Source organism: Equus caballus, chromosome 5 (assembly GCF_041296265.1).
Source record: "Equus caballus isolate H_3958 breed thoroughbred chromosome 5, TB-T2T, whole genome shotgun sequence".
Taxonomy (NCBI): domain Eukaryota; kingdom Metazoa; phylum Chordata; class Mammalia; order Perissodactyla; family Equidae; genus Equus; species Equus caballus.
The window spans coordinates 34,243,654-34,266,337 of NC_091688.1; the positions used below are offsets into that span (position 1 = coordinate 34,243,654).

At 47.7% G+C, this 22,684-nt stretch overlaps 1 protein-coding gene and 1 non-coding gene across 12 annotated transcripts; one reads left to right on the forward strand and one right to left on the reverse strand.

The window, feature by feature from the left end:
• Positions 1-644: 644 nt before the first annotated feature.
• Positions 645-727, reverse strand: TRNAL-CAG (transfer RNA leucine (anticodon CAG)). Its single transcript has one exon. It is a non-coding gene; the product is annotated as a tRNA-Leu (tRNA).
• A 7,810-nt stretch (positions 728-8,537) lies between these two features.
• On the forward strand, positions 8,538-20,890 carry LOC100065733 (low affinity immunoglobulin gamma Fc region receptor III). 11 transcript variants are annotated; one of them, XM_070266867.1, is made up of 6 exons: positions 8,538-8,729; positions 15,369-15,494; positions 15,948-15,968; positions 16,311-16,565; positions 18,602-18,856; positions 19,944-20,890. In XM_070266867.1, exons 2-6 carry the CDS (start codon positions 15,410-15,412, stop codon positions 20,120-20,122), a joined length of 795 nt encoding a protein of 264 aa, XP_070122968.1. In that variant the 5' UTR covers positions 8,538-8,729; positions 15,369-15,409; the 3' UTR covers positions 20,123-20,890. The 11 variants fall into 11 exon arrangements, with proteins under 11 accessions (XP_070122968.1, XP_070122972.1, XP_005609948.2 ...); XM_070266871.1 differs by having other exon boundaries at positions 8,568-8,729; positions 16,308-16,565; XM_005609891.4 differs by lacking the exon at positions 8,538-8,729 and adding an exon at positions 8,851-9,112 and having other exon boundaries at positions 16,308-16,565.
• Positions 20,891-22,684: the final 1,794 nt, after the last annotated feature.

A 22,684-nucleotide genomic window follows, 5' to 3' on the forward strand; every position in this document is an offset into this window, starting at 1 on the left:
GAGCAGGGTGTGGAGAGGATGGACGGGCCGGGCGGCCAGGGGCTGTGGGAAAAGACAGCGTGTTGGACGGTGTGCCGCCCGTTGCGCAGGCGTGGCGCTCCAGGAGCGAGGCGCTGTGCGCCAGGCAGAAGTCGGAGGGTGACCCGTGGAGGGCTTTGCTCACGCAGGGTCGGGTGGGGTGGGATGGGGTGGGGTGGGGGAGGGGGAGGGGGAGTGGGAGTGGGAGCGCGAGTGGGAGGGAGGGCTACACAACCCCCTAATGGGGGGGCTTGTGTGCGGAGGGGGAAGGGGAGAGCAGGCGAGGAACGATGTGGCGCGAAGTCCTGAAGCCCCCGCGTGTGGGGTCCGGTGCGAAGGGTGTGTGAGTGAGTGGGCGGGGGCGCGCGCGCTGTGTCGGGAAGGCCGGTTGCCAGTGGGTTCGAGGCGCTGGGGCAGCCTCCTGGGCTGAGTGCGCCAGGCCCGCGCAGCGGCGGGCGTGAGAAGCTGGTGGGGTCGAGAGGCGTGCGTGTAGGGGCCTGGAGTTTGGCGCGGCGGCCACAGGCTGGAGCGCCCCCGGGCCGGCCAGGAAGGCGGCCAAGGGCGGCGCTCGGGTGTGCGGGAGGCCCGGGAGGCGGGCGTTGGTTGGGCGTGCCAAAAGGTCGGCGTGTCAGGAGTGGGATTCGAACCCACGCCTCCAGGGGAGACTGCGACCTGAACGCAGCGCCTTAGACCGCTCGGCCATCCTGACGGCGGGCCTGGGCGCGTGGCCGCTCGCCTGGCTGGGAGCCGACGCGGCCGGCGGGGCCCTTGGCCGCCCGCGGCGCCTGGCGGGCGTCTTTGTGGGCGCGCCACGGACGGGACGCGCGCGCCGGCCGACGGGCAGCAAGGCCAGCGGACTCGCCCGGCTCCACCGCCGCCGCCGCCCCGTCGCCCACCCCGGGCGCCGGCGGGGACAAGGACGCGGCCCGGCGCGCGCCCCCTTCTCCTCGCCGCCTCGCTGGCCCTCTCGAGAGGGCCTCTTCCTCGCGGCGCGATCTCCGCACGGGAGGCAAGAGGCGTCGCAGACTCGGCATTTCCAGCCGCCGCCGCCAGGGCCGGGCGCGCGGTCGTTGTCGGGGTCGTGTGCGGGTCCGGGTGCGGGTCGCGGTCCGCTTTGTTGGATGACGCGGTCGTTTGGCTGTCGGGTCGGGTGGGGCACATGTGCCGGGCACCGGTGGCGGGCAGGTCCTCGTGGGCGGGGTCGGCAGCCGCAGCCGTCCTCATTAGTATGGTGTTTAGTCGTGTGCATCAAGGCTGCCCCAGGTAGAAAAGCCCATGGTTACCTGGGCTATGTCCCCAAGTATATCACTCGATGGATTTTATGTTGTGGATTAAGGCTGCCCCCGGGGGTGAAGCCCAGGGCGTTCTCGCCTACATGTGGTCTATATGACCAGATTCATGTCTAAAGTTACACGACCACACAATAACCAGACCCCATCTGCACTGAAACCATTTAATGACTTTTTACATCATCTTTTCTTTTTCCAGTAAAAATAAGTCACATACCCATGCTTTATAAATTTAGCCCTACTCTCAACCCATGTTTTCAGCAGCAGCTCTTTACTGCCCACGGGTCCTGTCCCCATGTTATTCCACACTATTCTCTAAAGAAAAGCACACTACTGCCAGACCTTGAGAGTCCAAGGAATCTTTCTTTTCCACTCTTCTGCTCGCCAACCCCGCATCATTTCTGGTGGCCCGTTCGTGGATCTTGCTTCATTGGCTTGTGAGCTCAAGTTCTGGTAAGTGCCCTTTTTTTCCCCTTGTGTCTTTCTCTTTTTTAAGGATGGATCTAAATTCACTTCTCCATGGGGAACCTTCTTGGTCAGCTGTATGAATCCACATTTGCTGCCCTGGCTACTCTATGGGGCAAATCATGGCATTCAGCTTGAAGAGAATCAGTACCTTAAGCCTCAGGGTGATGTAGAATGAATTAATCCATTCTTTCCTAATCCCATCTGTAATATATAAATTTTATGTGGGCACAGGTCAACCACTTAAGTTATTAGGACGGTTGTCAATCTCCAAGACTCCTGTGGAAGGTTTCTTTTCCTAAGGCTGGATTGGGATGCCTCCCTATGGCTCCTGACCACACTCGGAACTGCGGGAAAGTCCCAATCGGGATTCCGGTTCAAGGAAAGTACCAGACTCTAACATTTGGTTGAGTATGGGAACCCCTTCTTTGGAGAAGGGCTCCAGGATGCAATTGGGTAGAATGTACCCCAGACCGGCAGAAAATTCCTCACTGTTTTTCTCTATCCTTTTCTCTCGGGGACCATTCACCAGGCACCTATTGCTGCCAGGCATAATAGGGAAGATACACAAGGGTTGCCCTCATCATCCCTTGCTACAGGAACCCCAACAGGGGGGATCTTCAAGGTAATGGCTCCTTTTCTCTCGGGTGCCGTTCACCAGGCACCTGTTACTGCCAGGCATAATAGGGAAGGTATACAAGGGATGCAATGCTGGGGGACGCCCCCATCACCCCTTGCTATAGGAACCCCACAGGAGGAACAACGGGCAGGATGCTGCCCTAGGTTCAGGGGGTATTTTCAAGGTAATGGATCCATTTCTTTCCTCTCTCTTAGAGTTGCAGTGGCCATTTTGGTTTCCTTTTGAGCTTTGCAACCAGGAAACAAAGAAATCTTTAGAGTCAAAGGCTCCACCCCTGGGAGCCCCTCCCGCACTCTGGTTTCCTGGCCTGATCACCCCAGGGACCCCAAGTGGGGTGCCCTCTCTTTACGGTTGATTCATTGAGTATTTTAGTCACCTACTGAGTCGGCTATGAGGGTAGGAGACCTGTGATTCATTCTGTGAGCTGTCCTGCTGGGGTTGTGTGCCCCGGCACGGGAACTGTTCTGTGACTCTTATCTTGATGACCCTCAGGAAGAGGCCATGAGGGCGAGGTCTGATCTCTTCTCTTCCTTTCTTTGTCTGTCTTGTTCATCATCTCCCCTGTTGTCACCAAGTCGAGGTTAAGTTCAGGCTGGCCCTGAGTAGAACCTGGACCTTGTGTAAAATTGAAAACTTGAAATGCTTTTGCCAGGGACTTAACTCTCAACCCTGGTGCTGGGAGCCCCAGCCTCCAGCCAGTAGTCAGTTTCAGGCCTTTGCTTCCTGCTTCCCTGGCTCCCCTTGTACTGGCTCAGGGACAAAGTGCCCAGGCTGAGCGGGACTTGACTAAATCTTACAACTATGTTGACACCTGCAATCAGCTTCTGCACCCTTTCTCCAGCTGCTGTTAGTTGGACACCGGCTTTACCACCATGGGGAATACCCTAAGCATCCCCGGAGACTGACCAGACTGACTGCTCAGGTGCATTTTAACTAATTTGAAACACTTTCAATTGGATGGGTTATGCCCCAGAAACTCCATCTTGGAGAAAACTTGAAGGGTTTCTCTGTGCCTTTATGATATAGTTGGACAGGTAGATCAACCTAGAATGTCATTCAAGTTACAATCCAGTTTCTGGGAAATCAAGAGCAACTGTCCTTAGAAAATCCTTGCAAGACTGGAAATACAGCTCTAGAGGCAGTTCAGATTCCGCTCAGTTCCTTTATCTCAAAAAGGATTATCATCTCCCCTCTCCAGGAACTACTATCTAGCCCATCACTAATTCCTAAGACTGAAGAAAAAAAGGAGGGGGGGAATGGCCATAAGCATGCCCTTGCAAAAAATCTAGCATCTTGAGTGTCTTCTCCACAAATATTGGTAAAAAAAACAATAGCTGTGGAGATTCTGTGTATGTGTGTCTGTGTGTATGTAATATATGTATGGTATTTTACCTCCGGATGGTATCCCCAAAATTAAGAGCTCTGTTTAATTGGCTTAAAGTAAGCGCTTACATAAATTCTAAATGTAGTAGAAATTAATCCAATGTCTTTCAAGTTAACGTGATGTGAATTAATCTTTGGTAAATGAAAGCTTGTTTAAGTTTGATGGTTTGATTGAAAATAGTCTTGTTGTCAGAGTTGTCGGTATTTGCATACGATGCATGCATTCAGCCTGGGTTTACTAGTCAAATAAGTTAATGTTGTCTCTTAGAAATTCATCAGCAAAATAATAGCTTTAAATGATGACCAGATTTGTCTAATGTCTCATGAGGTTTTCGTAGGTAATCTGAACTTAATTGTTGGAAACAAATAATTTAAATAGATAAAAGTGGGTACAATAACTGTTTTATGGTTTGTGTACATGGAGGAAAAAAAAAGCTTCCAAATTCTTTTTGATAACAATCTTGAGTTTTGCCAAGTTAAGTTAAATGATAAAAATCTGAGTATCTGGGTCATTTTTGTATTGGATAGAACACAAACATTATTGCTAAACATATCTAAGTTATCTACTTTTGGCTTCTTATTGCAGAGGGGTTAAAAGTCTTTGGGTCTGTTACTGTAAAGCGGCGTATTTCTAGAAATTATGAAGTGTTTAGAATGCTGACATAAAAGACAATTCATAATTGCTTACCTTTTTAGCGTTTACTAGGGTCTGTTAATGGTTAAAAGTTCTAATTAACATATATAATTAAAGCTTCTGGAAATTAATAAGGAAAACAGCTCTGTATTCAAGGAAAGTTAAAATGTATGTTTTCAGAAAAGAGGGTATAAAGAATGGAAGTATTTTTGTTTGTTTGGTTAAGACAGATAAATTTGTCCTAATGTACTAGAAGGGAAGAAAGCAAGCATGGGACAAATTCTGAATATAAAAAGAAAGTTGTAGAAGGTTTGTGAAAGAGAAATTCAGAAAGGAGTTTTATGCCTGGTCAAGTAGAATAAGATTAAAGTAAATCCAATTAAGTAAATGAATTTTAATGTTAAAAGTAAGCTGATGCAGAAATTAAAATTTGGTTTTCTCTCAAAGGATAAGTTTCTTGAACTTTTGGCCTGCTCTAACTCTACCTCAAAGACAGAAAATCTATGTTTTGTTAAAATAATTTCCTATGTTCAGAAAGCAAGAGGTCTCTTCTAAAAGTTTTTGACTGTGTTGTTTGCTCTTGACTGTTTCTGTTGTCACTTTGAATGGATACCTGAGCATTGTTTCACAGTGAGCATTGTTTCCTATTTGAACAAGTACTTTAAAAACTTTTGATATTTTTGACAAGCTTCTCCCTCAAAAATATTCAAATCCTGAATGAAGGCTTTCTTTTGACCTCGTAGAAGGAAGAAAAATTTCTCTGAGGATTTTCAGAGGGCCCGAGACTTCTCAAAGAAATTTGTTCTCTCTCTTCCTATAAGGAGGAAAATACTAAACTAATTAGGCTTATTTGGTCTATTAAACTACATGGGAAGTATTGTCAAATAAGCGACGATAAACTTTCTTAGGTGGTATTATGTGGGTGAATGTTATTAATATAAGTGTCTTAAAATTATATAACATTCCTAAAATTCTGATCTGCCCTGGTTATCAGTCATAATTCTAGTTATTATCTGGAAGTGTTGTATGTCCCAGAAGTAGCCAAGTTTCTTTGTGAATTGCCCTTTTGAGTCTTTTGTCCATTTACAGATAGTTGCTGTTTTGCTGTGATGCATTTTGCTTTTGCAAATATGTTTCATCTTCAGAGAAATTCCTGGAAAGGATTCTGACACAAGGGTTCTAAACTACAGGTTTCTGATAAACTTTCAGATTGTAAAACTGGACTGGGTAAGAAATTATAGAATTCTAATGGAGAAACTGAGCTCATAGATCTGCTAACAGAAGATTAAGCTCAAGAATTGATTATACAGGACTGTGTGAACTGATGAGGATGATTATAATTTTTTTATGACTTCTGTTTGAAATATTGTTGAGTTTTGATGTGTTGTTTTACTTTCTCAGATTTAAGGAAATCTTTTCTCTTATGCTAACTATGATTTACAGCAATTTAGTGAAATTATACCTTTATGAGCAAGACTGAAACATTTATCTTTTTCTCCCTACTTGATCCCTCCAGAATTTGGAAACTCTTTATGAGTATGGTTATTTCATGGCAATATAGTTATTTGCATAAGCTCACTAAGAATTTGGTCTCCTTATAACAGGACACATTGGTTATCTTACCAAAGCCTTGACTGGAATGTCATATTTGAGAGAAACATACAGGCTCAGATATGACAAGACAGCTTTTCAGGAACAAAGATTGGACTTTCTGGAAATAAAGCCACTTGGAAAGATGGGCCTGGTACATTGTTTACAGAGATTCTGGCACTCTTACCTGGTAAGTAAGGAAGCTTGCTTATCTGGCAGGTGCAAGGAACCTCAGAATATTTTGGGGGACCTCGAGAAGAGAGAAGTCCACCCAAACCTGTAGGTATTGCAGGCAAAATCTGATGGCAAGTCCTTGGCTTGGCTTTTCTGACCTCGAGAGGCCTTTACAGTTCAATCTGAGATTCCTCATAAAACAAATTCCAGCAAAGCAGATGTAAGAGAGCCTGTATAATTAATTGGTATTCTTGCTGCACTTATGTAAATAATTGGACCAAGTTGTATTGAAACTACACTTTATTTGCAAACCAGTTAATCTTAATTTATCTACATTGTAAAAATGAGGGTGACTTTAGAGAGAAAAAAATATGTTTCAGTAGAAACTATGGTACGCATTCATGGATATTAGATCCTAGCTCTTCTCTTTTACAAGATTCATCTACTACTAATCATAATGTCTCCTTGTGGCCATCCATCTCTGATACCTGGGAGCTCCCTGGCTGCAATGAAACCTTTTCCTTCAGCTCTACTGCCCAAATACTAACAAGATTTGCCTTGTCACAGGTGGACCATAAACAATGAGTTCCTAAGTTAAAGTCCCCAACTTATTGATACACACAGGATGGACTATAGCAAATTTGGGATGAATATGTTTGCCTCACTCCTACTAGTGGTCAACTCAGTCAAAAGGCCACTCTATGTTGGGAACAAACTGATCACACCTGTGATACATGGCCTAATAGCACCCGACATATGGGATAAATTCCCCATTACATGTGTTCTCATATCATAGCCTTAAAAAAATACTGATTGGTTTGGCACTGACTGGGATAGACGGCCCAGCATACATTGCTTAGCCCTTAATGGCACTCAGTGGTTATGTGGCTCCAACTTACGGCCTTGGCTGCCACCTGGATGGATTGGACGATGCACCCTAGGCTTTGTCTGGATGCAAGGTAGAACTACATTTACGATATCTCCTCCTGCTAACCTACCCAACCTGCAACAGCGCTGGACCTGCTGTGTCTTCCACTGGTATGACCATGTTGCCTCAATTTTCCTTCCCCAATTAGGAATCAAAAGTGTCATCTTGCACATGGAAGTCCTAAACAAATTCACTATGAAGGCATTAAATGATACACAACATAGCCTTTCGCTGCTCGATTTAGAAGTATCCCAAATGCCCAAGGCAGTCCTCCAAAACCAAATGGCACTGGATGTCTTGACAGCAACACACGGGGGCACTTGCACCATTATAAAAACCGAATGTTGGGTCTATATTCCTGACTACCATCAAAATATCTCTGGCTTCCTATCTGATATGAGCCACCAAATTAAATCCATGTCTGACCCTACCCTACCTCTAAATGATTGGTTGAACTCTTGGTCAGGACCAGGTTTCTGGACTACTATCAAAACCTTATTCGTTGGGTTAATCATATCGCTTGTATTTCTTATTATAATTTGTTGTCTATTTCGTTGTTTGTCTTCTGCATGTCAACAAAGTTTCACCTTCTGGACCACCTCTCGTCAAATGATTCTCTCATCTCCAGAGGATCTGTATACCTTGTCAGCCTTGGGCTCCACGGGTGCAACCTTCTGGTCCGCTGAACTGCCTACCTGTACCTATGGCCCCATTTAGGGACAGCTCTATGACCTTGTACAGCCAGAAGTAGTTACAGAATATTGACCATCGTCCATATCCGCAAAAGATTTCGGGACCAAATGGGTTCGGGGGGATTTTATGATGTGGATCAAGGCTGCCCCAGGGAGAGAAGCCCAAGGTGACCTGGCCTAATGCGAATCTATATGACCAGATTCATATCTAAAGTTATACGACCACACAATAACCAGACCCCATCTGCACTGAAACCGTTTAATGACTTTTTACATCATCTTTTCTTTTTCCAGTAAAAAGTCACGTACCCATGCCTTATAAATTTAGCCCTATTCTCAACGCATGTTTTCAGCAGCAGCTCTGACTGCCCATGGGTCCTGTCCCCATGCAGCAGCTCTTTACTGCCCACGGGTCCTGTCCCCATGCTATTCCACACTATTCTCTAAATAAAAGAGCACTACTGCCAGACCTTGAGAGTCCAAGAAATCTTTCTTTTCCACTCTTCGGCTTTCCGACCCCGCCAGTGAGTATCCCTGCCTGTCACGCGGAACACCCGGGTTCGATTCCCCGATGGGGAGGCAAGACGTCCCTTTTTGGTGGCTGGCGCCGCTCTGCTTCCGGCCGCTTGCCCCTGAGGGCCCTTCTTCGCCCTGCCGCGCCCCGCCCTCCAGCCCCCGAGGGCGCTTCTTCGCCCTGCCCCGCCCTCCACGCCAATCCGTGCCCAGCCTGCCCACGGGGAGCCCTCCCCGAGGCCCCCTCGTCGTCGGGCGCTCCTTCGGCACGGCCGAGCCAAGGCTTCCTCTGCTCCCCGCCGCGCCCGACGAGCGGCACGCCCCAAGCTGTTGGCGCACTAGGCTCCGGGCGACGCGACGCGCAGCTGCACAGCTGCCTTTTCGTTCGTGGTTTTTGGGGCGGGTGGGTCCCCTCTTGGTGCGTGAAGCTGCCTCGCCGAGCAGCCGGTGGAGAAGGGCTGGGGCGAGCCGGCCGGTGGAGGACGTGTGCCCGGCCGCGGGTTTGGCGGGGCGGTCGGCGTCGGGGTCCGCTTTGTGGAATGGCAGCGAGGGCGCCCCCCAGAGGCGGTCCGTCCCGGCGGACGAGGGCTGCCGCGCCGGGCGCAACGCTGGGGGGGGGGGGGGGGCGGCGGTTGGTGGCGCCGGTGGCAGCGCCGCGCTGTGGGCGGGCGGGGCCTCTGAGCAGGGCTGCGCCAGGCGGCAGCGGCGGCGGCGAGTCGGCTGTGGCTGGAGCTCCGGGTCGGCATCTCGGGAGAGACCGGGCCGTGCGGCGTTGGTGGTATAGTGGTGAGCATAGCTGCCTTCCAAGCAGTTGACCCGGGTTCGATTCCCGGCCAACGCAGCGGGCCGACCTTTTGCCGAGCTGCGGGGCCCTCCTGCCCCCGGAGGCGGGCGGCGGGAGGCATTCATGCGGCTGTGTGTGCATGTCCGGGCAGGAGGCGCGCGCAGCGTTTTGAGGACGCGGCGAGCAGGAAGCAGGCGAGGGTGCGTGCCTGGGCCTGGGCGGAGGGCGGCTGGCCTGCGGAAGGCAGGGGGCCGTTGGCGAGGGAGCGGCGAGCGGGCGGGCTACGGGCCCCGAGTCCAGGAGGCACAGACAAGGCGGAAGGCCCGACGCTCCCTGGTGGTCTAGTGGTTAGGATTCGGCGCTCTCACCGCCGCGGCCCGGGTTCGATTCCCGGTCAGGGAAGCAATTTTTTTTTTCTTCCTCTCTGCCAGCCGGCCGACCGACCTCCCGATCCCTGGCGTGGTGCGGGCGGCCGCGACCCCTTCCCCCCACCACACACACTTTTAGCCTACGCCAGAGGTCGCATTCTTGTTGCTTTTACCCTGTGTCCTGGCACTCCGACAAGGCCGCCTGGCACCCTCCACGTACGTTACTCGCCCTGCCACTCCGGCTGTAGGCATTTCAGTTGGGTTTTTAAGAGACCCTTCATTTTCTCAATAAGAACAGCAGCTTCTGGATCATAAGGTATATAATATATCCACTGAATATCATGTGTTAGCCAAACACTGAACTCACTCACCTCTAAAGTGGGTACCGTTATCACTTTGGATCTGCTGAGGAGTGCCAAAATAGAGTTGTATAATTCCCAAAATTTTAGGAGTTCTCTATCCGGTAGCCCGCCTATGTGAGTGGGCCACCCAAAACCCAGAAAATGTATCTACTACAGTACAAATGTAAATCTTTCCATGATGTGAGGGCAAAGGTCCAATATAATATATTTAACATATTTGTGCAGGATAAAGCCCATTCTTGATTTGCCCTATTTTGGGATGGGGAATTGCTTTTTTATTCTGAATTTGGCAAGTAGGGCATTGATGAGGCACTCTCGAGCTGATCCCATGTTACAGGTAACCCACGCTGCTGTGCCCACTTGGAAGCAGTTTCTGCTCCCAAGTGACTGCTTTTCTGGTGGACCCATTGGGCTAGTTCTGAAGAAGAAGCTGTTGTAACGACTGATGTGGTTGTAGCCAGATGATCCACATGCTGATTATATAGGTGTTCTGTAGAGGTAGGCAACACATGAGCATCAACACGGAACACAGTAATAATCATTGAGGAACTCCACAGCCAGATGTCTTGCCATAATGGCATTTCCCAAATTTCTCCGTTACCAAGCATCCATTCATGTTTATCCTATCTTGGCGTCCAGACTGCTAACCCATTAGCTACTGACCATGAGTCAGTGTATAAATAACATTGTCCTCCTAGCTCTTGCTTGATGGCCTGGTAAACTGCATACAGCTCTGCATATTGGCTACTCATTCCCTTTCCCTGGGTTTCTAAAGTTTTCTGGGATGTGGGGTTATAAGTGACCGCTTTCCAGCACCGAGCTCCAGCTACCACTCGTGCTGAACCATCTGTAAACCAAGCATGCCGTTGCTGTTCTGCCGTTAATTGCTGAAAGGGTAGTCCCGATCCAATGGGGGACTCTTGTTCCTGAGGGCTTTCCTTATTAATTTCTGGGGAGCCTTGGAGTGTGGGATCAAATACTTGTTCAGGCAACAATGCTTGTCCCTTGGGCCCTGGTTTCATTCTATCTTGAATATACCATTTCCATTTAATTACACTAGCTTCTTGAGCATGCTCAATTCGGTGGGATGCAGGTGTCCCTTGGATCCAATAGGTATTTGGGGTCATAATATAACTTCATGTCCTATACTCAGTGCTTCACTTTCCAAGAACCCCCAATAACGTGATAATAACTGTTGCTCAAAAGGGGTATAACATTTGGCAGCCTCCAGTAGCTTCCGAGTCCAGAACCCCAAAGGTACCTTTATCCATCCTGTTTTTGCCAAGTACTCCAATTTGCATATCCACCTGCTGTGTGGACTTGCAATTCAATAGGCCAGGCGGATCTCTCATACTGGCCATAAATCTAAAGCCATTTGTATGGCCTGCTTAGCATTTTCAAAAGCATCCTTTTCTTGCTGGTCCCATTGAAATTGATATTTTTTCCGGGTAACTGGATATAGAGGGGCTAAAATTTAACTTAAATGTGGAATGTGTTGCCACCAGAAACCAAACAGACCGATAAATTTTTGAGCCTCCTTTTTGTTTCAAGGAGGGGCAAAGCTCAAGATCTTTTGCTTCACTTTGGATAAAGTTTCTTGCTGTCCTTTATTCCAAACTATCCCCAGGAAGGTAACAGTTTGTGCCAGTTCTTGGATTTGGGCGGGATTCGTCTTCCATCCTTCCTCCCGTAGGACTTCTAACACTGATTGTAAAGCACAAGTTACCCTTTCGTGACTTAATCCCTGAATTAAAATGTCATCAGTGTAATGTATTAACTGTGTACTTGAATCTACTGAAGTGTGAGACAGTGTTTCCGTCACCTCTCTCTGACAGATAGTTGGACTATGTATATATCCTTGTGGCAATCTAGTAAACGTATATTGTCATCCCAACCAGGTGAAAGCAAACTGTGATTGAACTGCCTTAGCAATAGGTATAGAAAAGAAAGCGTTTGGGGCTGCCTGGTGGCTCAGCGGTTAAGTGCGCACGTTCTGCTTTGGCGGCCCGGGGTTCGCCGGTTTGGATCCTGGGTGTGGACATGGCACTGCTTGGCAAGCCATGCTGTGGTAGGCGTCCCACATATAAAGTGGAGGAAGATTGGCGTGGATGTTAGCTCAGGGCCAGCCTTCCTCAGCAAAAAGAGGAGAATTGGCAGCAGATGTTAGCTCAGGACTAATCTTCCTCAAAAAAAAAAAAAAAAGAGAAGAAAAGAAAGCATTTGGTAAATAAATTACTGCTTACCAAACACCAGGATGTCTTTGTATTTTTTCTATTAAGGTGACCACATCAGGCACAGCAGCAATTAAGGGAGGAGACACCTTGTTTAGTTCTCAATAATCTACTGTCATGTATCAGAAGCCATCACTTTTTTTAACATGCCAAATAGGATTATTCCATTCTGTGGTTATGGGTATCAATACTTTAGTGTTAAGATATTCTTGAATAGTATCTGAAATTTCCTCTTGACCCCCTGGAATTTTATATTGCCGCATATGTACAACTGAGGTGGCAGGGGGTAGTTCCACCTTGTGTTTAATACATCCAATGATGACAGAAAGGTTAAAGTATGTCAAGGAACGTATCCCAAATTGATATTGTCCATCTGTTAACTGTGATGTTAATCCCTTTAAAATGTCGATGCCAATTATATATTCTGGAATTGGAACTATCATCACCAGATACGTTTGCTTTGGTAGCTGTCTTATCTGTATGGTCAAACGTGTGCCTACTGCAGAAATTTCTTTTCCTTCTAAACCTGTAATACGAATTTTTTGACCTCTAAATTTTGTAGGATTGCCATAAATCAGGGTGGCCTCTGCCCCCATATTCACCAATGCTCGGGTCACTGTTGTTGAACCATTCTTCCAAAAAATTGTTAGAGCTCCATGAGGATGGGCATCCGTTTTAACAGCAGCCCTAACCTCCTGTACAGTGGTTTGGCCCTCATGTCAAGCTAATAAATCAGCAAAAAGAGGGTCAGCCGAGGGGGTTATATTTCGTTTACTTGGGGGTACCTCCTTTTTCTCTGGTGGAATTCCTCCTGAGGCTTTTTGTACATGCAAACCCTTTTCCTTGAACAAACGCCACAGATCCCTAGTTTCTGCCCCATCAACCTGTTCTTTAGGAACCCCTGCCTGTAGAAGGGCTGACAACATATCCTTCTGAGAAATTCCTTCCTTTCGGTTTTGCAAGTCCTCTTGGCGACTGCCAACTTCCTCAGAAGCGTTTGCTCAATCTCCGAAATCTCCTAATTGTGAAATCTTTTCCAATACCTCTGAAATAATGGTATCAGTTTCCTTTAACAATAGTGTCATAATGACTTGTTTATAGGCGTTTATAGGCATGTGGAGCTGTTTTGATGATACGATTACGTATTTGGACACTAAAAGGCATATTTGCCAATGCATCCGCCACTCCCAGAAAAAAAGGTCACTTCATCGCCTCTTCCTTGATCCGTTGACAACAATCCCTCAAGGTATGCCGAGGCTGATCAGCATCTGGCCACACGTCATCAGTGGGATATTTGTCCTGGGCCCCCCGAACAGCCAAGGATAACAAAGTAATGCCATCAGCTGCTCGATTGTCTTGAACATCATGGGGCACTACACCCCGGTCTCTAAAAGCACTATGCACTGTAGGCTCTGTGGAAACAGTAACAAATTTATAGGCATCTCCTGAATCCAGTTGTATTCGGATATCGGAAATTTCTTACTGGGTAAAGTCTTCTACTACGTCTCACCACACTTCCCAATCTCCCTGTTGTTCTAGGTGGTGGCGTCGTGGGGGTCTAGCAGGGATGGTCCTGGCCGGCAAAGCCTCCTCATCTGAGGAGGGATTCTCATCATCATCCCAGATGTCGCCATCCTAATATCAGGGTCTCAATCAGGGCCAGCCAGGGCAATTGCCATATGAACCTTTTCTACATTCACTTGCCCCTGGCGGTGGTGGTGCTTATACTTTGCCAGACTCACAGCCGCCTTTTTGGCAACATGTTGATAGGTCCTAGCTTGATCCCCTCACACATACTTCTGACATTGCATCATGGCTAGCCGAGACTGGCAACCAGACAGCTCTTTCTCCAGTAATACTTTTTCTTTCAATATGTGGTCCCAATCTTCTATGGCCCTACGGAAGGCGTGTAACAGGCACCACCCTCTTCTAGCCGAGAAGGCAGTGTCATCTTTTCCTTTTACTGTCTGCAATGCCTTCATTATATGAATAGGCTCCCACATAGGGAGCTTATTATCCCATGCCTCACACAGTACTGATCTATGACCCCATTCCTGGGCCAATGCAGAAAACTAGGGGTGCTCCCATCCCAGGACCTCAATAGGAGCTTTAATGATCTCTGATTTCTTAAACAAGAAGGCCATAAGTGCAGATCCTGCTGACTACCCCAAAAAATGTTTCCCACAACAGTAGGGGATAAGAAATGACAGGTACTGCCAAAGCTACTTCGTTGTTTAAGCAATCAGAGTTTGTTTGTGAGGGGAATAAAGTGGGGAAAAGAAGGCAGAGAGCTACAAATCAGTACTTACAACATCCACACCACAATCAGCTGGGCAAGTCCCAAAAGGTTTACAGCAGGCGGGAGTGCCGATTATTCAGGTCTGGGGCACAGCATCCTCTCCTCAGTGAGACTCTCGTTTGTTCTGTGCATGTTACTCCCTTTGATCCTAAGGTTATCTGGGTTCTAACTCAGGGTTTCAGGTATTTGGATACTTTGAGTGATTTCTTCTTGTTCCCACTGATGGGATGTTTCTATAGTCCAGTCAGGTGTCCCTCAGGGTGGCCAGCCCAGACAAGAAACATGACGCACGACATGTTCTTATTAACTTGAGCCTTGGGGTCACGGTCGAAGTGGTCATCTCTGGCCCTAAGCATAGACACATTCTCTCATGTAGGGCCCAGGGCCCAGTGTCTCCGGAAGATGGGGAAGTCAATGAACTCTGCACACCAGGTATACTACACTTTATGGCTTTCTTAGCAAAATTATTTCTCGTACTTGAAAACTTTCTTTTGGCTTAGAAGGGCCAGGGGTGAAGGGCAGGTGAAAGAAAGATAGCCCTGCCTGCAGGGTACTTAGAGACTTCCTTGGATGGAGTCTTTCCTGCAGATAACTGCTCCACTGTGTTGTGGTCATTTAACATTGATTCTTATTGGTTGCACAGTTAATGGGTTTCTTCATCTTGCCTGTGTTGAAATTCATTTAAAACTTCCTGTCTACTGGCCAGAGAGGCAGCACAGGGAGTGTGGTCGGAAGGGGCTGAACTGAGAACCCAAGACAAGGGCTCCATTGTCAGCTCTGCTTCCTGGTGTTTCCCCTCGTCAATTTCCTCACCGGCACAAGAACCCCTGCCCAGGGTTTTCACAGGACCAAACAAGGTGATACATGAAAGAAAGATTTGTCTGTAAAGCAGACTCAACTGCTCCTCTGATTTGTTACTGACTGATTAGCAGAAATGGAGTCTGGTGACTTATGAAACTGAATGAAAGGATGTAACAATTTCCTTCCTCTTTTCTAAGTTCATCTCCCAAACGCCACTGGACTCAGGCCCAGTTCTGGGATGACTATGGAGATCCTGATGTTTCCAAATGTACATCCTGGTAACCTGTGGCTGCTTCAACCACTGACCGTTTTGCTACTGCTGGGTGAGTGAGGGTCATCGTGGAACAGGGCAGTTTCAGTCACTTCTGTGAGGGCTCCAGGGGTCAGTGTGATGAGGGGCAGCCCTGGGCCCTGGAAGTGGGGGACAGATGGAAAGGGGAGAGAGAACCCTGAATTATTACCATTCCACTGGTTCCTCAGATTGGAATTCAGAGGTTCTTTCACAGTCCCTGCCCCCACACATTCATGTTTCCCTTGTAGCCTTGTGGAGAGACAGGGCTGAGGTGAGGAGGACATGAGAAATGAGTACTCTTATAAGAGGACTGGAAACAGGCTGGAAACTGGAAACAACGTGACTAGAAACAGGCTCTGAGATGGGTCCTGGGGAAGAAGGAGCCCAACATCACCTCCCTCTCCCTCTCTCCACACCCATCCTGCTACGTTCGCTCCCCTCATCTTTCCTGCTCTACACTGATCCATTCTCTTCTCTTTTATAGCTTCTGCAGACAGAGGAGCTGGTGAGTTTGCTCTTTGTTTCCTTGGGTTTATGGTGTTATTGCCTCACAATGTGAGGCTCTATTTCCCATGTAGGGAAATGTCTGTTCCACCAAGAACCAGGCTTGGGTTCAGCAGGGGTGGTTCCCCCATTTTAGTGGGACCTGGGATTTGATTCTTGGTTGGATTCCCATTGGATCCACCAAAGATCTAAAGGGAATGAGGCTGCTAGAAGTACACAGATCTTTAATTGGGTCTGCAGTAGGACTCTCTGGCCCCTGGTCTCCCCTGGGAACTCCTTTGGAATCTATGGTCCCTCCAAGGTTATTTATTCCCATCCCTTTCTGCTCTCTGTCCCTCAGCAGGTCTCCCGAAGGCTGTGGTGAGCCTTGAGCCCCCATGGATCAACGTGCTGCAGGATGATTATGTGACTCTGAAGTGCCAGGGGGCCCATACCCCTGAGGACAACCCCACTCAGTGGTTCCATAATGGGAGCCCCATCCCGACCCAGGTCCAGCCCAGCTACAGCTTTAAGGCCCAAAACAATGACAGTGGAGACTACAGGTGCCAGACGGGCCACACGAGCCTCAGTGACCCTGTGCATCTGGATGTGATTTCCGGTCAGTGGAGGAAGTTCTGGGGAAGGTCTGGGAGGACAAGGAGAGATGAAATCTATTGATGTGGTAGAAGTTTTTAGGAAACAGGGGTGCCTGTTTACTGGAAACCATCGCTGTGAATTGTTTGACATAGTTCTTGCCCACTCACTTAACTTTTCACCAACCCTCTTTGCTTGGTGTGTGTGGTCAGGGTGGAAGTTCCTAAGAGATTCCTCAGAACACGTTAGGCTGTTTGGCCTCAGTCCTAGTTGAGTAGGAAGGTTACTTGGCCATAAACAAGCAGCCGGAGGTGAGAGAAGCAGAAGGAAATTTCTGCTCCATAAAACCATCCTACCCTCATGGCTGTGTGGTAAAACTCAGGGATTGAAGGCAACCAGACTGCAAAGGTCCTAAGCTGAGAGTGTGCCTGGCAGGTGAGGAGGTCATTCTGCCCATGCTGCAGGAGACCAGAGGGAGATATGGAATCTGGAAGATGAGGTCAGAGGGGAGGGGGCTGGGAAGGGGCCAACCATCTGGCAGCTGGTAGTCTGGTATGATGACTTGAACTGATATTCCTGAAGGAGATGAGAATTCATTAGATGGGTTTAATTAAAGGAGTCACAGGATCTGACGTAGGTTTATGTAAATATCTGACTGTGTTCAGTTTAATAGACTCTGTAGGGAAATGCTCCTAGACACTGTATTACCCCCCTTCCAATGTCTGAAATATGAGCCATTTATATTGTAGTTGACTTCAGCTGCATCTTGGTGCATAAACCCTGAAGATGGTCACATGTGAGCTTTCAGTGTTTTAATTCTGTTTCACATCAGGAGGGTGATTTTCTGGTAGTCTTTTAAGGTCCTGTGCCAGAGATGCTGGTGGTGGAGTCACTTTCTGTTGATGGTGCTCAATGGAAAGGGAAATAAATATTGACTCAACCTCACACACCTGACCAATGACATCACAGCTACCCAACTCTTCTCTTGGTGCATTGCCACCTCAGAAACAGCTGGTTGTACTTCTGAGTCTTCCTACTAAAATGTAAAAGTATAAATTTAGCAAAACTTGGTTCTGAATGGTCATTAGAGGGAAACCACCTCGTCCCATCCTCCATTGTGCAAAGAGATTAAGCCCGTGAGCCCTAGGAGCACAGAGGGAAACGGTAGGGCCACAATCAGAATCCTGTCTTCAGATTTCTGTCTCACGCTGTCTGAACAACAGTACCTTGCCTTTCGTGTACAGGATACTGTTTTCTTAAATGAGTTTTCTTTTAAATAAGATGTAATAAATTCTAGTATTTCTTTTTATAATAAATAGAATAATTTGATTTTCTTCTCTATTTGGTTTATTGAAACACTCTCTATAGCCCTCCAAGGTAGCCACACTTCAGAATCTGATTCCTGTGCCCTCAGTGAAGGGAGCCCTTGGTTGGGAGTGGGACTCTTTGTAAGGAGGGAGGAAAAGTGATTTTAAGTTAAAAAGCTTTCTTTAATGCTCCTCTTGTTCAGAGTCACAACTGAATACTGAATTCGTAAGGTCACACATTTCCATTTTAATGTGGATGGAAGATTCCATTCAGGGTTGGTGAGGCATTATTAAAGCTCTGCTTCCTTGCTAATATGGTTAATGGCTGCTCACCTTCCTTTTCCAAAACAGTTCAAAAGTTACCATTAAATTAATAATCCCCTGACCACAAATGCTGTATCCACACAAACTGAAGGTTTCAGGTCCTGTTCAGCAACCTCTACAGTTACTGAAATGCACTCATTTCCTTATCCTGTACAGTGTTTTGAATTCCTCAAAATCACCCCACACCCCTGCCCTGGGATTGGGATTCCTACTATTCATCTTTGGAACTTCTGAAAACTATCCTTTAGAGGTCCCACAGATAATACCATGTCTTCCCTGTAAGAGAGCACTCACTCTTGCCATGAAGAATCTTCAGTTCCTCTGCTCAACATCTTTTCAAATTCTGTAAGTAATGTCACCCCACGCATGAGGCTCCAAGGGCCTTGGTATCCAGCCTTAGAACTTTTCCTTCCAACATTGTGTCTTTCAGACTGGTTGCTGCTCCAGACCCCTCGCCTGGTGTTCCAAGAGGGGGAGCCCATCCACCTGAGGTGCCACAAGTTGCAAAGCAAGCGTCTGTTCAGGATCACATTCTTCCAGAATGGAAAATCCCTGACGTTTTTCCATAACACTTCCACCTTCTCCATCCTACGAGCAAACTGCAACCACAGTGGCGAGTACCGCTGCTCAGGAACTATAGATCGGATGCAGCTCTCGTCACAGCCTGTGAAGATCACTGTCCAAGGTGAGAACCAAGGCTGTTCTAGGAGCTTACAGCCTTGGAAGGATGCGTAGGGAGAGGATCACTAATCTTTTTTGAATTTCAGTACCTGCCTCCTCCTGAGTGGGCCTCTTTGATGTCAACAGGAAGTCTAAAACTCCTAGCTGGACATGATGGCTGTGTGGCTTTGCAGCTCTGTCTCAGCTCATTCCTCAGGGATTACAGAAACAGGTGTGATTCACCTGAAGTTTTAACTTTCAGGGGACAGAAGCCACCTTTTCATCCCCCCAAATCCATCCACCAGACATAACCACCCTCCCTGTTCCCACCTCATTCAAACCACTCCACTTTGCCATATGGCCCTCTTGTCTCTAGGATTCTGAGGCTTCTTGTGCCTCCCTGCTCACCCTCCCAGCCTAGGCTCCCATCTAAGCTCTGGGCATCCATGTTGGCATGAGGATCTCTCTCCACAAGCAAAGAACTAGGCTTCTGTCTGCTCCTGAGAAACTGTGTGTTGTGAAATCCATATGATGCCCTTTCAGGAGGCATCACAAGCTACAGTCTTGGTCCATGAATACCACCCAGTCCTGGGCTCAGAGGAGGTGACAACGTGTTGATGTGGTCTGTGGATTTCCCAGTTCAATATTTCCCAAAATAAACTCCTTGAGAGGCTTTTCAGAATGAATGATTGTGTGGTCCTTAGTGCAGAAGATGCTGAGTACTCTGTTCCTCCCATTTATATTCATAATGCTCGTTAAAGACTTCTGGAAGTCGTATTGTAAAAAAAAACTTTTTTAACTTAAGTTTTATAAGGCATCTACCCAACCTAGGTGACCACAAAACCTTTTTCCTGTTTAACTTCTATTAATGTCCCTCAGAACACACGTGCAAGGTCACCCTTTGGGAAATGCTGATCCAGAGCTTTATTTGGGAAGGCGAGAGATGAAGAGATCCTAGGAAGACTTCCTGGGCTCCTGTCTGCTCTTGGCCTTGGCCTTAGCCCCTGGCTTGAGTGACTTCACAAAGGCTCCCCAACAGGGACCTGACTGTTTATTCCAAATTACTGCCTTAACAACTGTCAATCATCTCATCCCTCTGCCTCTCTTATTAGGTCCGGCAACTGTATTCTTCTTTCTACATTGGTTTCAAATCGCTTTCTGCCTGGTGATGGGACTCCTGTTTGCAGTGGATACAGGGCTGTATGTTTCTGTGCAGAGAGACCTTCCAAGATCAGTGGGAGATGGGAAGAATTGCAACGTGAGATGGAGCCAGAGCCCTGAAAACAAATGAGGTCTGGGCCAAGGAGACTCCAACCACCCTTGTGACCTGTGATCTTCAGAGCTAAATGCCAACAGGCCACACCCTGACTGAGCTCCTGAAGGTCAAGGCACAGTCCAGCCCACCTAGCTTGACAAGGACTCACAGCAAATGTGTTTTCATAGCCCCTAAACAGAGGCTCCTCAAATCTAGAAAAACTCAGTAAATCCTGCCTCTCCTTTCAATCAATCCAGCAATCTGAGCGCTTCTCAGGACTGTACTACCAGCACCTCGGTCCAAGCCAGCATCATGTCTCACTTGGGTTACTGCAGTAGCTCCCTGACGGGTCTCCCTACACTCACCCTGCCACCCTACAGTCGATTCTCACCACACCGGCCAAAGTGATCTTTTTAAGATGTGTGTTGTCTCTTTCCCTTCCTTGCTCAAAGCCATGCCAGAGCTCCCCCTTGCAATTAAGAGGAAAGCTAAGACCTTTGGAACGTTCTACTAGGCGCTACATGATCTTGCTCCTCACTGCCTCTCTGACCTCATCTCCTGCTCTTCCTTGCTTCCTTTAACACACGAATTCTACTTCTGCCTAGGGCTTATGCTATTTCCTGTTTCTGGAAGGTTCTTTCTTACAGATATCTACATCGTACTTCATTATGATCTTTCCTCAAGTGTCACCTTATCAGTGAGGTCTCCTTGATCCTTTAGTATAAGCCCAGTCTCCCACCATCCCCTAATCCCCTTGTTTAATTGTTTAATTGACAATTGTTTAATAAACAATCTCTTGTGTAATTGTTTACTGTGTGACTCCTCCTCCCATCAGCCTGTGAGCTCCGGGAGAGCAGGCCCTGTGTCTATTTTGTTCACGACCGTATTCCTGAGTCCGGGTCAGTGTCTGGCACATGATAAAGGAGTCAATAAATATTTGTGGAATGAGGAAATTCTTCAGCATTTGAAATCAGAGAATTTTAAACCTAGAAAGTCCTTGGAAATGACACAGTCCAATCTCCTCATTTTAAAACTGAGTGAGCTGAGGCCCAGATAGTTGAAATGACTTCTTCAAGGATAGACAGGTAGTTGGTGTCACAGACCATCATATACGCAGTTTTGGGTCATACTACACATCTTGTTCTGCAGCTTGCTTTTCATACTCAGTCTTGGGTCATGAGCATGCCTCCACTTCACAGTGTCTATTTCAGTCATCACTTTAATGTCTGTTCTACTTTTAAAGATACTCAAACTGACTTCCTAAACATAAATGGATACATGGAAGCATGTTGTAAAGTTAGCAATGCATATATAAGCTCCCCTATACTCCAACCTCTCTGACTTACAAAGTAAAGAAGTGAACGAGATCGGAAGAATGCCTGTGTGATGCTGTGGTTGATGTGCAGGCACGGAGGTGCTTGCTTTAGGGCTTTTCCTGGAACTCTCGGGGCTGGGTGGGTAGGTGGGGTTTCGAGGCTGCTGAGGGCTAGGAGCAAAGGTTAGAGGAGCTTGGACAAGGCAGTCCCTGAACAGAGCAGGGCACAGACCCACGGCCAGACCACCTTTTCCCTTCTGAGGGGAGGACCCTTCTCTTGCAGGTCCTTGGACAAAATGTCTGGACTCTGACATCCAGGCCTGTCTGGCCTACAATGTGAGAGTGAACGAATTGCAAGCTGGCAGCTTCTCTTGTTCCTGGAGTTATGAAAGAGAATAGGTTCCTCCTTTTTGAGGATGGTTTCATTTTCCACTCTGGAAGTCATTCACTGCACTCTTCTTCATGCATTCCCTTTTTTCGTGGACTGATCACCTTCCAGTACAGCTGATCTCTGTAGCAGAAGACTTTGCCAGCTCTTTGTCAGTGGTACACTGGGAGAGGGTTGACCAAGAAACCCAGTCCAGAAGGGGGACTGACCTCTGTATCCTCACCCCCTCCTTCCTCTTCAAAGGCCCCGGGAACTTTCCAAAGGGTTCTGAGCCATTTGAGGAGAAAAGAGCCACTATCGAGCATGGGTTTTTAGTTTCTCTTTTTAAAAATTAGTTTCCCTTGAATCAGGCAAATAACGATATATTATAACAAATACACTGCTAAAGTTCACCATTAGAAAGTATCACGTTCCCGTTAGATCGCATCCTCGTCAGTACAGTGGAAGCCCTGCCTGTCAGCCGGGAGACAGGAGCTTACAGAGACCTTTTGCTTCTCTTTCCTCCATTTCCACATTCACGTCTCCGGAAAGGCTCCTCCTTTTGGCTTCTCAGCAGAAGTCCACGCCCGGTAGAAACACTAGAAAGCTCAAATAGGATGTTCTGGATTAAAGAAAGTGAGATACGGTGGAGACCCAATTTGTAAGGCCGCAGGACCGACGGGAGCTAGGTGGCTTCGCAGAGCAGCGAACTCACTCACCCTCTGGCTTTCAGGGCATAGGATGGACTGTGGCCTGCAGGAGGTAACTCCCCACCTGACTCCTGGCCACAGGGAAAAATGCACACGGTGCCTTCCAACCTGCCTCTGGGTACGATGCTCCACGGTGACACAAGCACCAGGGACGGGTCTGAACAACAGGAGGGACATTTCACCACAGTTCATCTGCGTCTTCCTTC

What these genes read in the sequence shown, in the direction of transcription:
- LOC100065733 (XM_005609891.4), top strand. Translation starts at nt 8,866, where the DNA reads ATGGCAGCGAGGGCGCCCCCCAGAGGCGGTCCGTCCCGGCGGACGAGG. An exon ending in TTCTGCAGACAGAGGAGCTG is followed by an intron (nt 15,969 to 16,307) that starts GTGAGTTTGCTC and finishes TCTGTCCCTCAG; the next exon opens with CAGGTCTCCCGAAGGCTGTG. An exon ending in GCATCTGGATGTGATTTCCG is followed by an intron (nt 16,566 to 18,601) that starts GTCAGTGGAGGA and finishes TGTGTCTTTCAG; the next exon opens with ACTGGTTGCTGCTCCAGACC.